Here is a 14,576-nt window from a genome sequence, read left to right as displayed (position 1 = left end):
TCATGCAGCAGCTATAATTTCTGGAATTTGCTTGCAACTTCTTGATTTCTGATAATGTCAGGTAAACTATCAAGTTGAACATGTTAGCTCCAATTTACAGTACATGCTAATATGATAGTATTATAGGGAAAATAACTGATTCTGTAAGCAGATACCATGGTCCACTGACAGTAAGTTAAAAAAGCCAATCACAGGACCCTGTGATCACATGGCACTTTACATTCTTTGGTACATATGAAGAATCTGTTAGGCTTTCGGCTGACAAATGCATTTTTCCAAGTTGTAGTACAATACAGAAAACAGGCATTCACAGTAACTAGTTGCAGGTATGGTTTTTACTCTCCTGTACATATCCCCTTTTTGTAATAAACATCACACAGTTCTTGAACAGTATACTTTCATGATCAAGATAATACTAAGCAGTGACTCTGAGTCTTATTCACCAGAAATTGTTTTCATTTCCGTTTTATGGATTGACTTTACTTGATTTGCCCATTTTAAAGTATTATCTACTTTATATTGATCATTATTATACTCAAGCACTCGTCACCTCTCGTCTGGACTATTGTAACGCTCTCTACATGGGACTCCCCTTGGGGTACACCCGGAGGCTCCAACTGGTGCAGAATGTGGCCGCGCGGGGGATTATGGGAGCGACGGGGCGCTCCCATGTGACTCCTCTCCTGCGCGAGCTGCATTGGCTTCCAGTGGACTTCCGGGTACGCTTCAAGGTGTTGGTGATCACCTTTAAAGCGCTCCATGGCTTAGGGCCGGGATACTTACGGGACCGCCTTCTGCCACCAATAGCCTCCCACCGGCCGGTTCGCTCCCACAGAGAGGGCCTCCTCACGGTGCCGTCGGCCAGACAATGCCGGCTGGCGACCCCCAGGAGGAGAGCCTTCTCTGTGGTGGCACCTACCCTATGGAACAATCTACCCCCAGAGATACGAGTGATCTCCGACCTCCGGACTTTTCGTCGGGCCCTAAAAACTTATTTTTTTCAGTTAGCTGGTCTGTCTTGATTTTAGGGTTAGTTTTAAAATTTTGATATTGATTTTAAATTGACAAGTTTTAAATTACGGGCCAAATTTATAAATTATTTTAACTCTATTTTTAACTGTAATGTTATGTATAGATGTTTTTATTTTGGCTGTTCACCGCCCTGAGTCCGAAAGGAGAAGGGCGGTATAGAAATTTGAATAATAAATAAATAAATAAATTATTGATATTGTATTTTATTATTGTTTCTGAGCTATACTTTTATAGCTCAGAACGTTACATCCTAATTTTGGAACAGAGAGATAAGTCCTTATTCAGTGCTGGATCTGTTTTGAAAATTACAAAAAGCAAGCTAGATAACAAAAACATCTATAGGATTTTTACTCTAGCTGAACTCTTGTGCATTTGCAAAAAAAAAAAAAAAAGCTGCTGCAATATTTTTGAATTTGAGGTTTTTGTATTAAAACTAATTATTGTATTTTATGAATTTTAATCCCTCTGTGAAAATAAAGCACAAACTTGTAAAGACTATTTCATACAGATGAAAGTGAAAACAGTGCATACAAAAAGTCATAAACCTGTTAAAAACCATCTCTAATTATGAAGGAAAGTTTGAGAAAGTTCAAGGGTCTTTCACATTCTTTGCTGTAGCTCTTTTTAAAATGTCTGAAGATAATCTAAATATATTGAAAATCATTGTTTTGTGGCAAAGGAAGTTGTTTAAAAGCCTATCTTAACTTTCCTTTAGCCCAAATTGGAAAACAAATTTTAAAAACACTTCTGCGCTCTTGATGTATGTCTGCTTGAGGATGTTTTTCAACACATATACTACAGCAAAGGAAGAAGCATGAATTATGATGAAGGCTTAGTTTCTTAGGAAACATGTGCACCATATAATTTGAAATATCATACAATTATGTATCCAAGTATAGAAACACAATGGGTGAAATTCACTCTTTAGAGCTCAGAGCCCAAATGTTGGGGTTATGCAACAGGAACTTTTGGGAACTTGTGAGCTAGGAATAGAATCTATTATGTAGGGACTTTCAAGAACTCTCCTTCCAGCATAACTTTCTGGCACTCTTTAGGTCCTCCTGAAGCAGCACAAAATCTTAAAATACTTTCAGCCATATCTTCCATGTAGAAAACTTTAGCATACGAAGGGTACAAATTCAAGCAATCAAATGATGGAGAAATGCCCATCTAGGGGTTCAGAAAAAAAGAGCTACGTGTAGGTAACAGCACACAGTGCATCTTTCAGAGGTCCAACTATAACAATATTTTGGGTTGGGTTCCAGGCCAAGGTTGGAAGAGTTTTTAGAGATTAATTTTCTAGCTAGTGGAGGATCTACTAAAACATCTCTGACAGATCACCATTAAATCTCTTTTTGAAGACTTCTAACAAAGGAGAACTCACCAGATGGTAGCCTGTTTCACTATAAAAGTTTCCAGGTTTAATAGTTGCTGTTCAGTGTCAGCTGTTCATAATATTGCTTTCTGATTTCATTGTAATGCCTAGTTAATTTAATCTTGGCCCACCTAGCTACAACTGCAACAGGGATTGAGTGATTCTGAACAGAATAGGATAATGCCATTAGAAGGATTCCTTTCTTATAAGAAATGGACTGTACTTCTAGGTAGATTTGTGTATACATACTATAATGTCTTGTTGTTATTGCTGTTGTTTTTGAAGTAGATTTAGAAGCTTAAAACAAATTGTATTTTGAAAAAAGCTATAATTTATGTCATACAAAATATTGACAGCTGTTTCCACATGAATTTCTACCAAAGTGTCTGCAACAATTCAATTTCCAATTTGTTTCAAGCAAATTTTGAAGCAAATTGTTCTGACAAAGCCTAAAAGTTTCAAGAGACATCTATAGGGCTATCTGCTCTCATTCTCTCTCTCCTTTAGGATCAGCATAGAATATAATAGTTTCATAACTGTTTAACCTACTGTGTATACAGGGAAATTATGAAACTACTCCTCTGAAATGCTAATAAATTTATTTATTAATAATAAGTAAATGAGTTCCACAGGAGATATTGTGAATTATTCCCTACATTTTAAAATATTCTGCATTTAATGCTATGTGCCCTTGCAAACTAAAATGACTAAAATTGGGAGAATATAAATGTTACTTCTGGATCTGGCAAGGTATCTCTACAAATTGGTTGCAAATAGCATATATCAGATAATCAATTTCCCAGGAAATTGTTATGGTATTGTTATAGTAGAGGAACACTAAATTTGCCCATGAATAACTGCAATTTGTTGTGGCAATTCTGAATCCTACTTTTCACATTAAATAAACATATAAACAAGCTGATATTAAAAAGCAAACAGTTTCCTGAAAGCAAAGAGAAAAACCAGGCAGCTCTCTAGTAAAGTTCATATGGAGAAGTTCATATGCACCTCTTTTGAGACTAATTATATCAATGGAAAACTCTTTGCTTTAATAATGTTATGCTCTACAAAAACAGATATGGTCCTTTAACTAATGTAGTACTTGCCATAACTGTCAAACTGCCAGACAAAGATAGCATATTCAATTTGCAGGAATCATGGAACCACATAAGAGATCAACTGTGACTTTGTAGATGTTTTTTTAAAAATTATTCAAATACTGATAATTTTGGGAAATATACTTCCAACATATATTCAAATAATTTATTCCAAAATTATATGCACTAGTGAATTTACTAATTTTGACTTAATGTGATGTTAAAAATGCTTTTCGACAAAGTGATTTCTATACTTGCTTGCATGGCACATATAGAATTGCCATGTTTCCATTAAGACACATTTACGTATGAAAGTGAATGAGAACAAGTGAAAAAGAGTAAAAATCTGCTAATAAATAAGAAAGCAAGTGAAAGTAAGTGTGGAAGGAAAATATGTATTTCATGACAAAATATGTATTTCATAGCAAGATGCACAGCAACATTCTTAACACATTTTAATTCCAAGAATTGGGGATTAAAGTAGACAATTGAGTTTGGAATTTTCCAGATCTTTTTTATTTTAAAGACCTTTATTAAGGTCTTTGAAGCTTTTCATTTTCTTTTTCCTAGGCTGTTTGCATTTATTCCACTTGATAAGTCAATAATAACCCTCCCATCTCTAGATACTCCATCTTTCTTAGTGTCAGCACAAACTCTCAAATAATGCTTTTCATGTGTTTCAGGAAACACTGGCCAGGCATTAAAAGGGAGGCTGCCTCTGTGGAAACCTGATCTTCCAAGCAGCCAAAATGGAACTAGTGGGCAGTGCCCAGCAATTAGTGGGGAGAGGGCATGTCCACAAAAGATTAAAGTGGCCAGTATGAGAAGATCATATTCCATCCTTAGCCATGTTATCAAGAAATTTAATGGTGAAACATACCAAACATACCAAGGCAAGGCAAGGATTGAGTTAAGAGAAGAGGAAAAATGCTACTATAAAACTGGAATAACCAAATCAAAATCTAGGTAGTTTCAGTTATGGTCTGAAGACAGAGACAACATTGTGAAGGTTAGAGTTTCAAAACGGTTTGAAAATTTTCATTCTATGGTTAGTAAAGCCTCTGCACTGTAATTCTGCATGCTTTTTCTAGGGAGTCTGAAATCTAAAGTTATTCCATTTTAAAAAGGGCATATCCCTAGTTCTCTAAAGCAAAAAGGAAAATGTTTCCCCTGTCCAGTTCTCTCTGACTATAGGGAGTGGTGCTCATCTCCCTTTCTTAGCTGAGCTAGCCAGCGTTATCCAAAGACATTTCCATGATCATGTGGCCAGCATGACTGTCACCTTCCAACCGAAGTGGTACCTATTAATCTACTCACATTTGAATGCTTTCAAACAGCAAACATACTGTAACTGAAAATGGCTTTTGGGAATCTACCAAAGTTGAGCTAAGACTTCACTGTGTCATATGCTCCAACTGTCTCCAGAAATGTAATTAAGTGACAAACCGTGGGCCTTTGTGAGACATTATAGTGGGGTAGCAATTACCAAACCTTGTATTATTGTATGGCTCCTGGGCGGAAGAATGATTTACTGATTTATATGCCTGATACTTTGATAGGGCATTCTTAAAAAGTACGTCTCTTTGAGAAGCTGCTACTCACTTTCCAAGAGAAAATTTTCCAAGAATTTTTCTTAGTGAAGCTGCTGACAGGCTTGGAAAAACTAGGTCCACATGAGAAGTTCGATTAATTGATTTATTGCTAAAAGCCAATGTACAGGAATCTTCTCTAATGGTCTAGTGGTCTGCACCCTCTTTTTACCCCTCCCATGGTTCTGGCAGTCCTCCTCCTGCAACTGCTCTCAACTTACATTTGTCTATTTATATAGAGAGAAATAGATATTTTTCAGAAAAGCACTGGGTGGCAGCCTCCCATTATTTTTATTTATTAAAGAAGACCTGGGCAGTTCTATGTGGGGTCCAGAAGAAATTACATTAGCACTAAAAATAGTGTAAACGTGGGTTTAATTGCAGACTTCCTATCTATGAAACTGGGAAGCCAGCAGGAATCAAGAGAGATGGCTCTCAGCTCATTGGTGCCCAAGAGTGCTTTTGTTGCTTACTCATGAATTAATGAAACAGCAACTTCTTTGGAGGGTTATTAAACAAAGAATGTAAGTTTTACAAATTCTATAATTTGTAGAAGTCAGCAATGTCCTATTTGAGTTTCCATAGACAAAAGGGCCTATGAAAGCTTTGGATGTGCTCCAATGTTCCTCCAAAAGTTCCTTTTGAATTGCAATTTGAAATGTAGCATAAGAGGAAAATGCATGGTGTGTCATCATGTTAATCAGAATTAATGTAAATATAAATTAAAATTCAATGAAATGTAAGTTTTCCTTGGCCTATATTTTGGTATGGCTTGTACCACATCATACAAATTTCAAATACAGCTTTTAGATTGAAAAGTTATACATCTCTGCTATGAATAATAAAATAAAACTATAAACTGTTTTTGGTGAGAAGACATTGAAAACCCTTCTTACCCAGTAAAGTATTTAGTCTAAGTCTAGCACAGATTCTTTACATTAGTTCAGCCGTCTCACAATTGTTTCAGTTCTGCATTTTAACATGCAATAGGGCAATATCAAATGTAGTTTCCTTCATTGGGCTTAATTCTTACATCTTTTTCAATAGATTTATTTTCCTCTCATGCTTTTATGTCAATGGAACATATGCATTTATAAATACAAAAAACTCCCACACAGAGCTTTGTATTGGCATGCTGAATGCAGCATTTCTATCTCTTCTTACTACAGCCTCTCCATGATCATAATTTCTTTAACACAGGGAAAGGAGATATGTACACGGTCACACACAAACCGTTGTTGCACATAACTGCTTTGCGTGTAGCACTTGAATAAAATTTCTACTATTTTAAGAATGAGAGGAAGGTACAGTAGTTATTTGCAATGACAATTTACCATGGCCTTCAGAACACGGGAGAAAAGTTTCCGAGAATAGTGCTATTACTACCAACATCCATAGCCAGTATTTAACAAATACCGCAGAGTAAATATGGACAGAGATTTTTTATATCATCTATCTATCTATCTATCTATCTATCTATCTATCTATCTATCTATCTATCTATCATCTACCATTGCATCAAAAATATTGTTTTATTTTTAAAGCAATGCTTTCCATGATTGTGCTATTTGTTTTTAATTTATCTACAAAATGTCACAATAATCTAATTTTACACACACAGACACACATATATATATAATTTATATTTTGCTGATGATGATGATAAAGAAATTTGGTATAAAATGGTTTGTCATGAATGCGACTGCTTGAGGGCTCCTGGATTAGAGCTGCAAGGTGAAAGGGATGCAGTATGCTCCCTCCCACATGCTGGGATAGATCAGGTGCCTCGATAGAAAAACACTTTATATAAATATATATTGCTGGAAATATATTACTACTTATTTATATATATTTCCAGCAATGATGATGTTAATGATATTATTCAATAATATTTAATGGATTATCTTGGAAGACAGGTTAGAAAAAAGCAGCAATTTCAATCTTCATGGCATTATAAACATACATACACTTACACATACACACACATCTATCTATCATCTATCTATCTATCATCTACCATTGCATCAAAATGATACAAAATGATTGTGCTATTTGTTTTTAATTTATCTACAAGATGTCACAATAATCTGATTTCACATACACACACATATATATTTCCAACAATGATGATGGTGATGATATTATTCAATAATATTTAATGGATTATCTTGGAAGACAGGTTAGAAAAAAGCAGCAATTTCAATCTACATGGTTTTTGCAAGCCCGTGTTTCCTATCATTTCACTATTATCAATAATTAACAGCCAATTCAAGAATGGTGAAAGGAAATGCTTCCTTGAAAGTTGTTTGAACCATTGACAGAATATGTTTCTACATGATGCAATGCTGGACATTAATATAGATGGGTTTAAAACTGACACTGGAAAGCATAATAGCAGAACTTCTATAGTAATAACTACCCTTCTACCAAATGCTAAGTATAAGAAGTTCACAGCTGTGAACAGGCTTCCTGGCTGGTTACTACAGGAAACAGGTTGCTAGGCTAGTCTTATCTCTTATAGTTCTTCCAACATTATTACAAGAGAAGCTCCATCTGTTTTTCTTTCCATCTTTTGTTACATCTGGTTCCTTAATACTGCAATTCCATTTGAGTAGAGGTCTGAGTTTCCCATCACAAGCCTAAATGAAGGGATTTGAAAAGAAACAAGTCTAAAACAGTAAGATTTCCATTGAAGAAGAAAGAAGGGTAGGAGATTTCACAAGGCCATTTAATCAGTAAATCCTAATCGAGCAACAGTGTCAGGCTGAAGCTTAGCCAAAATAAAATCACACTCAAAACTTCAAAGTTCTCTTTTCAACATATGGAATTAGGCAAGTGAGAAGACCATGAGTGGGAAAGGAAATATGAGTGTGCATGTATTCAATTAAAAATTGCACACACATGTTAAGCATTTCAGAAAATGGTACTCTTAACATTGGTCCCATTTGAATATTTTCTGGCCTCTTGAGTAAAATACTAAATTCTCCAAAAGTGCACATAAGTATGACCTTTATTACAAAGTCCAGATCAGGTCTGTCAAGTGTTCTTTAACACACTTGAAAAATACTGTATACCACTTTATGAATGCTTTTTAAACAATCTAAGAGAAAAAATTGGCAATAAATCTTAATAGCAAATATCTCCCATCTGGAAAACAATTCTTGCACATATATGCAGCTTTACCTATGTCAGGTATATTCTGTTGTTACTGTTTTGAGATCTAAAGATCTTTTTTCCAAAAGGCAACTGATCTTTCTTGTTTTTTTCCTTTGAAAACGTTTCACTTCCTATCTGAGAAGCTTCTTCAGTTCTGAATTAAAGAACTGAAAAAGCTTCTTGGATAAGAAACAAAATATTTTCAAAGGAAAAATAAAGAAAGTCCAGCTACGTTTTGGAAAAAAGCACCTTTGGGACAACCATGACCTGGATGATTGAGAAGTTCTATAGACATAGACTGTCCATAGACTTCCATAGACTGTCTGGAAAGCATTTTTTATTTTAGTCACATTCTACAAAATAACTTGCTGAATTTCAGAAGAATGAACTAATTTCTCTGATTATTGCACATAATATGAGTTTTGTTTGAATTTAGAAAAAATATATTAATGACTATATCTAGACAAAAAGTTATTTCTGTAATAGAAAAGTATCTTTCTTATTGTCTTAATCGCTATTAACTTTATTATTTAAAGCAATTGTAAATATGACCCACTTTTATTTTGTAAAGACTTAGAGCTTGCTCAATTTGTTGAGCATTTCTGCTGAGTGGTGTGTTTGACTAGATAATCCTCTTTAAGATTAAGGATCCTTGAGAGACTCCCACCAAAATTAAAATGCTGCAATCATAATTGATACGTGCTATGGATTATCAGACTTATTCAGAACAAAGATGAAAAAATCCACACATCTTTTACATGGTTGTTTAAGTAGCTAGAGAAAAAGGAAAGTAACAGAGGATAAGTGGTCACAGTGGAAATGTCTATATCAAGCTTGTACAGCATATGGCTTCAGGACCTCATGTAGCCAACCAAACAACCTTATGCAGCCTATCCAGATTTTTTCAAAAAGTAATAAATTTACAGTACCACTGCCACCAACCCAAAATAAATGTTGCCAAGCATCTCCACATTTTGCTGCCAGCTCCTCTTCTGCTGCTCCTTTAGTTGTGGAACAGCTGATTGGCACTCCAAATATTTACTAGTACTAATCTGAAATAATAGTGAAAATACAACGTATGCCTAAAGTCTAAAAATCATTCCATTTTCAAACAGTGTAGATCAGACATGATTTAACTTCCAGGCCCAAATGCTCGGGAAACCATTTCAGGATTGAATGCCTTATGCCTCCTGCGATGCTGCAACAGAAAAGGCACAATTTCTAGGTCCTACATGATGACATTTCCTAACAGAAGGGACCATGAACGTGTCAATCCTGCTTCTGGTGGACTGAGCAGAAGCAATCAGATACAGGCAGTCCTGCAATTACCATGGGTCTCTGCCATTGAGGGCTGTATAGGTGACAATAAACACCCTGAATTACATCCATAAGGGGCTTATGAAGATTTCAGAGCACAGATTTCACATGGTTGTATCACGATGTATCCAAAACTGCCTGTGCTGCTATATTCTGAAACATCACAGCTTCCAAATACTGTTCAAGAGCATGTACAATACATTACAGTATGGGTAGTCCCCGCAGTGAAAAAAGTGACATGGGATCAGTTTTCACACTTACAACCATTGCAGCATCCTTATGGTCACGTGATCACAATTTGGGTGCTTGGCAACTGCCATGTATTTATGACAGTTCCACTGTCTTGGGATCATCGTATCACCATCTGTAACCTTTCCTGCCAGCTTCCGACAAACAAAATCAATGGGGGGAAGCCAGATTTATTTAATGACCACATGATTCATTTGACAACTACAGTGATTCACTTAACAACAGGGGCAAAAATGCCGTAAAACAGGGCAAAACCCACTTAACAACTGTCTTGCTTAGCAATGGAAATTTTGGACTCAATGGTGGTCCCAAGACGACAACCATGTAATTTAATGGGGAAGTGCTGAAGGCATGATAAGGAAAACAGTGTAAATATATACTTAGTCACAGTTGCTATCTGCTCTTTTAAAAGGAGCCGTGGTCCAGGAGATCTCCCAACTACACACCAGTTTGGTATATGGGGTGCTAACATTTTTTGAGATGAAGATGGAAAGTCTTGGAATTCAGCAGTGCCACAAAATCTACAGCCACATTAGACTTCCTTAGGATCAAAATATAAAAATACAGCTCCTCTTATGGTTATGTCAACTTGATGATTATGGTACATTATGTTTAGGATCTTTGATCTTTTTTCTATCCTATGTTGATGGTATGGAGTAATCTAGATTTCAAAACTAATTAAAATTTACATAGTTTGATAAATAAAATTGGTTTTTTTATAAAGTTGTGAAGGGGAAAGTCAATTCTTTATGTACTTCTTTTATTTTTCTTTTATTCTTTTGTAAATTTCCTTTTTATTTCTATTTTGTCTTTTCTATACCTTCTATTTTTTCTTTTTTCCCCTTAGTTTATATATTTTTTACTTTAAAGGATGAATACTATATCCCTAAAAGAACCCAGAGACAGTATTTACAATTACATTTACTGACATCCCAATTAGGGCGTACAGCGTTACTGGATGATTATTAAATCCAATGACACAAACCCCCTTTACAATTTCTTTTTATATAAATTCTGTTAGTGTGGATCATTTTGATATGCAATTTGTAATAGTTGAATGGAATAAAGAATAAGAGATTAGTTTACCTAGACAATGGAAAGAGCTGTTAACATCAATCCCAGAAATTTCAATAGATCTTAGATTACATTTTATTTAATAACAATAACAATATCAACATCAATACTTTAGACTTACTGAACTCCATTGTGTTTATATAGAAAAGACTGGATAAACTGCCATGTTGTTAAAGAAAGATGAAGTCAGATTAATGCTTCATGCAAACATATGGTTGTACAGTATTTTATTATTGTTCTGCTTTGGAAAGAAATCATTACATGTAGTAACAAGAAGACTATTTAGTGTTATTACATGTTCATTTTTTATAGAAACTAAATTTCTATTGCATGGAAACTGATATTTGGACAAAGAAATTAAAAAAAATCTGCAGTATTCTACAGTTTTGGAAAGGTAAGATCCCTGTTTCTCTATGGACTTCTGGGTTGATACTATTACCAAGATAGGAATGAATTAGTTATCAATATAAATTCATTTTGGATAATTATAATAAAATACGAAATACATCTAACATTAATTGAAATGCTTATGTAGAAATTTTATGCTTTTATGCATTCATAAATGTGTCCTGTTTAGTTTGGGGTTTTTTGTACTGTTTTTGGTTTCATTTTTCTTTCTTTATAACTTTTCTGTACAGATGTAATGGACTGTGAGAATACCCTTGAGAGGGAGGAGGAACCTAGACAATGGTTTGATATGAGAAATCTGAGGCCAAAAGTGGATGAAGAAAGCATCTCAGAATTTATCTTCTCTAGTTCTCTGGACAATAAAGGCAGGAGAGGGGAGTAGCTTTCAGACTTGCAAGACTCTGTTACTATGACCTTACAATAAAGATAATATTAGTATTTTTGGTTTTGGTTTCCTGGTCCGGACTCTCTTTTTAAGACTTGACTACTGTTAATTCTTCTTTGCTTTTTATATTCAATTGACAGATGCTCTTAAAAAAAACCTAATTTTTATAGTTAACTAAATATTTAATCTACAAATATAAAGATAAATTTATACATATAGATAAATGACAGCCATGATAAATTAGAAATCAAAGTTGGTATGTCTCACTACTTGGTTCCCATTACTAGGTTTTACGGTAACATGAAAGAGACTCAGGTTTACAGGACTTCACAGGACTTATTAAAAGTGAACTCATCCTGATTTTATTCTCAAAACCACTGTCACTTTATCAACATGAGATGTTAAGGAACTTTACAATATTACATTTTAATATTGTTGTTAATTACAATTGTAATTAAATAACAAAATGCCAGTTTCTAAAGGATTCACATGTAGGGGAACACAAAATTTGAATGCATAAGTGTTTTTGAGCAATATTTTTGATATATGTTTAAGTGCCAAAGGACTGTTCTTTTAGTCTAGAATGGATGAAAACAAATGTCCACTTGAATACATGTAATAATACTAATCATATTATGGCAGTATTTGTCATATTCACACAAATTCCCCCTTTTATGTCTATGCAAACAAAATAGCTACATGCAGCGTTATTTCTCTTAAGTATCTGGCAAGGCATATGACTGTTAGAAATTTGGCTGTGGTTAAAACAAAATTTAGCGCTCGTTAAAGCATTAAGAGAAATGCTGATGGAATCAAAGCAAATTGTCTGATAAAGCTGTAAAGTTATCCTCAACACACATAAATGATTGAATGCTACCATTAGATTCTCATGCAGACTCTTTTCCTGCAACTAGCAAGTAGCTACATAACCCTTCAGTGTGGTAACTGAGTTAAGAACACAGTGAATTCCAGTAGTAGCAGGAGTCACTATCTTGAAAATATTACACTAAGAGATTTTTCCATTTTATACTGTTGCTTCTTCTTCCTTCAGACCCACAAAAAACTGTGAGAATGTCAGCTTCTCCACAGCATGTTTTACCGATGTTCTCTAAATACACTTTGGGGTAGCTCGGTGTGGTAAACCAGAATTCTGTAAATTTACTATACATAACGTCCACTTTCAAAAACTTCCTTCTTTAGGTTTTGTCAAGCACATGTCATGAAGGAACTTTCCACACTTTAAGAGTGAAAAAAAGAAAAAAAAAAGATAATTGGATCCTATTTCCTCTCTGTACGTTGGTTTTAATGGGTGCTGTCAAAATATGTCCCTCACTGAATAAGGTTTTTTTTGGAAGAAACCAGAACTGAAAGGGTTAGGGTGTGTTACTGCAGTGGTTATCAGCAGACAGCCATCTAACCTTTGGTACTTACAGGAATTTTATGGCTCTTGATCATATTATCAAACTCTTCATTAATTTTTTTATATTTTTCTTCAGTGCGTGGGGTGAGGGCATAAGAGGAGTCGGGATCAGGGCTTTCACAGCCTTTGTTTTCTTTCTTGTTCAATGCCTGCCAGGTTCAGAGAAATATCAGAAAGTAAAAAAAAATGAAAGGGAATTCAGAGTACTTACACATAATCTTTGCCTGCTGATCATTAGATCAATATCTTCATTAATTTTCCTGTACTTGTCCTCAGACTCAGGGCTGTGACCTACTGAATCATCTGCATCGGGATCTGGACTGTCACAGCCATTAAGTCCTTTCTTTCTCAACGTCTGAAATACATAATTTAAAAAGTTGAAGCCTTGACAGAGGCTGCAAGAGCGATTCAGGGCCTTTACTGCAGTACAGACTGGTTGAAGGCTGTCACATTATATATTAGGGAGAGACAGTAAATTGAGATGTTTAGGTCAATAAACGGCAGATTTTGTTAACAAAGACAAAACAGAATTAGTAAATGAAGAGAGCATAACTTCTAATAAAATATCTGTATTACAATCACAGCTTTTCTCTGGAATGGAAACATCAATAGTTTAAACACACACAGGGCAATGAATTCAATAAAAAAAACAACAACTAGTAGTTCATAGTGAATAGAATGGCAGTACAGTATCAAGCCTACAATTGTTCTCATATTAATCTACAGATCAATCTGTCCTGATACTGCTCTGTAACAGCACTAAAATGAAGCAGTTAAAGTGATAATGGCCATGTAGTTGTCAAGATACTCTGACTCTTACATGTAATACCATAACCTGAAAAAGCTTGTTTTTTAAAAAACATTTTAAATCAGTTTCTATAAAGTAAAACCTAATATAATCACTTATCTACAGTAGCATGATCTTCAACATTAATGAAATGCTTTGATCAAAAATTTTCCTTTGACACATAATCTTACAAAAAAGCAGAAGAAAAACTGAAATAATTACTTATAAATCACTTTGGATTTATAATCCATAGAATCAGGTTAAATTTACAATTTTACCTTCCTATCATCTTTCTAGAAGTTTTATCAGAATTTTGAGACAAGTCTTGCTGTACATCAAGTTTGAATTTGGGTTTGACATACTGAAAATTAATACATTTTTAGCATCTTGTAGTATTTATTTTTTTAGAAAAAAAATCAACTTTTTTCAATCCTATAGAGAAAATACCAATCAAAGAACATGGACCATTCAGATCTCCGAGGTGCCAACAGTCTGCACAAAAAAGTTAAGAGATTTGAAATCTAAAGAGGAACAAATCTTTTTTTTTTTTTTTTTTGCAGTGCATCTCAAATGTCTTTCTCTGTCATTGAAGACCAGCCAGGTCTTATGCTCCTTGCTCCCATTAGGAAGATTTATGTCTTGAATAACACAAGGAGGCAGGAATTTGTGCAGTATATTCCCAATATA

General features: G+C 34.6%; 1 protein-coding gene across 10 annotated transcripts in view; it reads right to left on the bottom strand.

Annotated features, from left to right (window-relative positions):
* MEF2C (myocyte enhancer factor 2C) overlaps window positions 1-14,576 on the bottom strand; it is a 193,236-nt gene that overhangs the window by 32,480 nt on the left and 146,180 nt on the right. For 5 of the 10 annotated variants that reach the window (XM_070938788.1, XM_070938782.1, XM_070938783.1 and 2 more), the window contains 2 exons: window positions 13,398-13,457; window positions 13,114-13,251 (listed from right to left, as the gene is read on the bottom strand). In XM_070938788.1, the coding sequence (XP_070794889.1) occupies window positions 13,114-13,251; window positions 13,398-13,457 (198 nt within the window). Of the gene's footprint in view, window positions 1-13,113; window positions 13,252-13,313; window positions 13,458-14,576 lie in introns of all 10 variants that reach the window. The other 5 variants (XM_070938786.1, XM_070938789.1, XM_070938787.1 and 2 more) reach the window with 3 other exon arrangements.

This window comes from Pituophis catenifer, unplaced genomic scaffold (assembly GCF_029215685.1).
Source record: "Pituophis catenifer annectens isolate HBS135680 unplaced genomic scaffold, rPitCat1.0.hap2 SCAF_2, whole genome shotgun sequence".
Lineage (NCBI taxonomy): Eukaryota > Metazoa > Chordata > Lepidosauria > Squamata > Colubridae > Pituophis > Pituophis catenifer.
The sequence above is the reverse complement of the archived record's forward strand: the minus strand, read 5'-3'. Positions and strand labels throughout refer to the sequence as shown.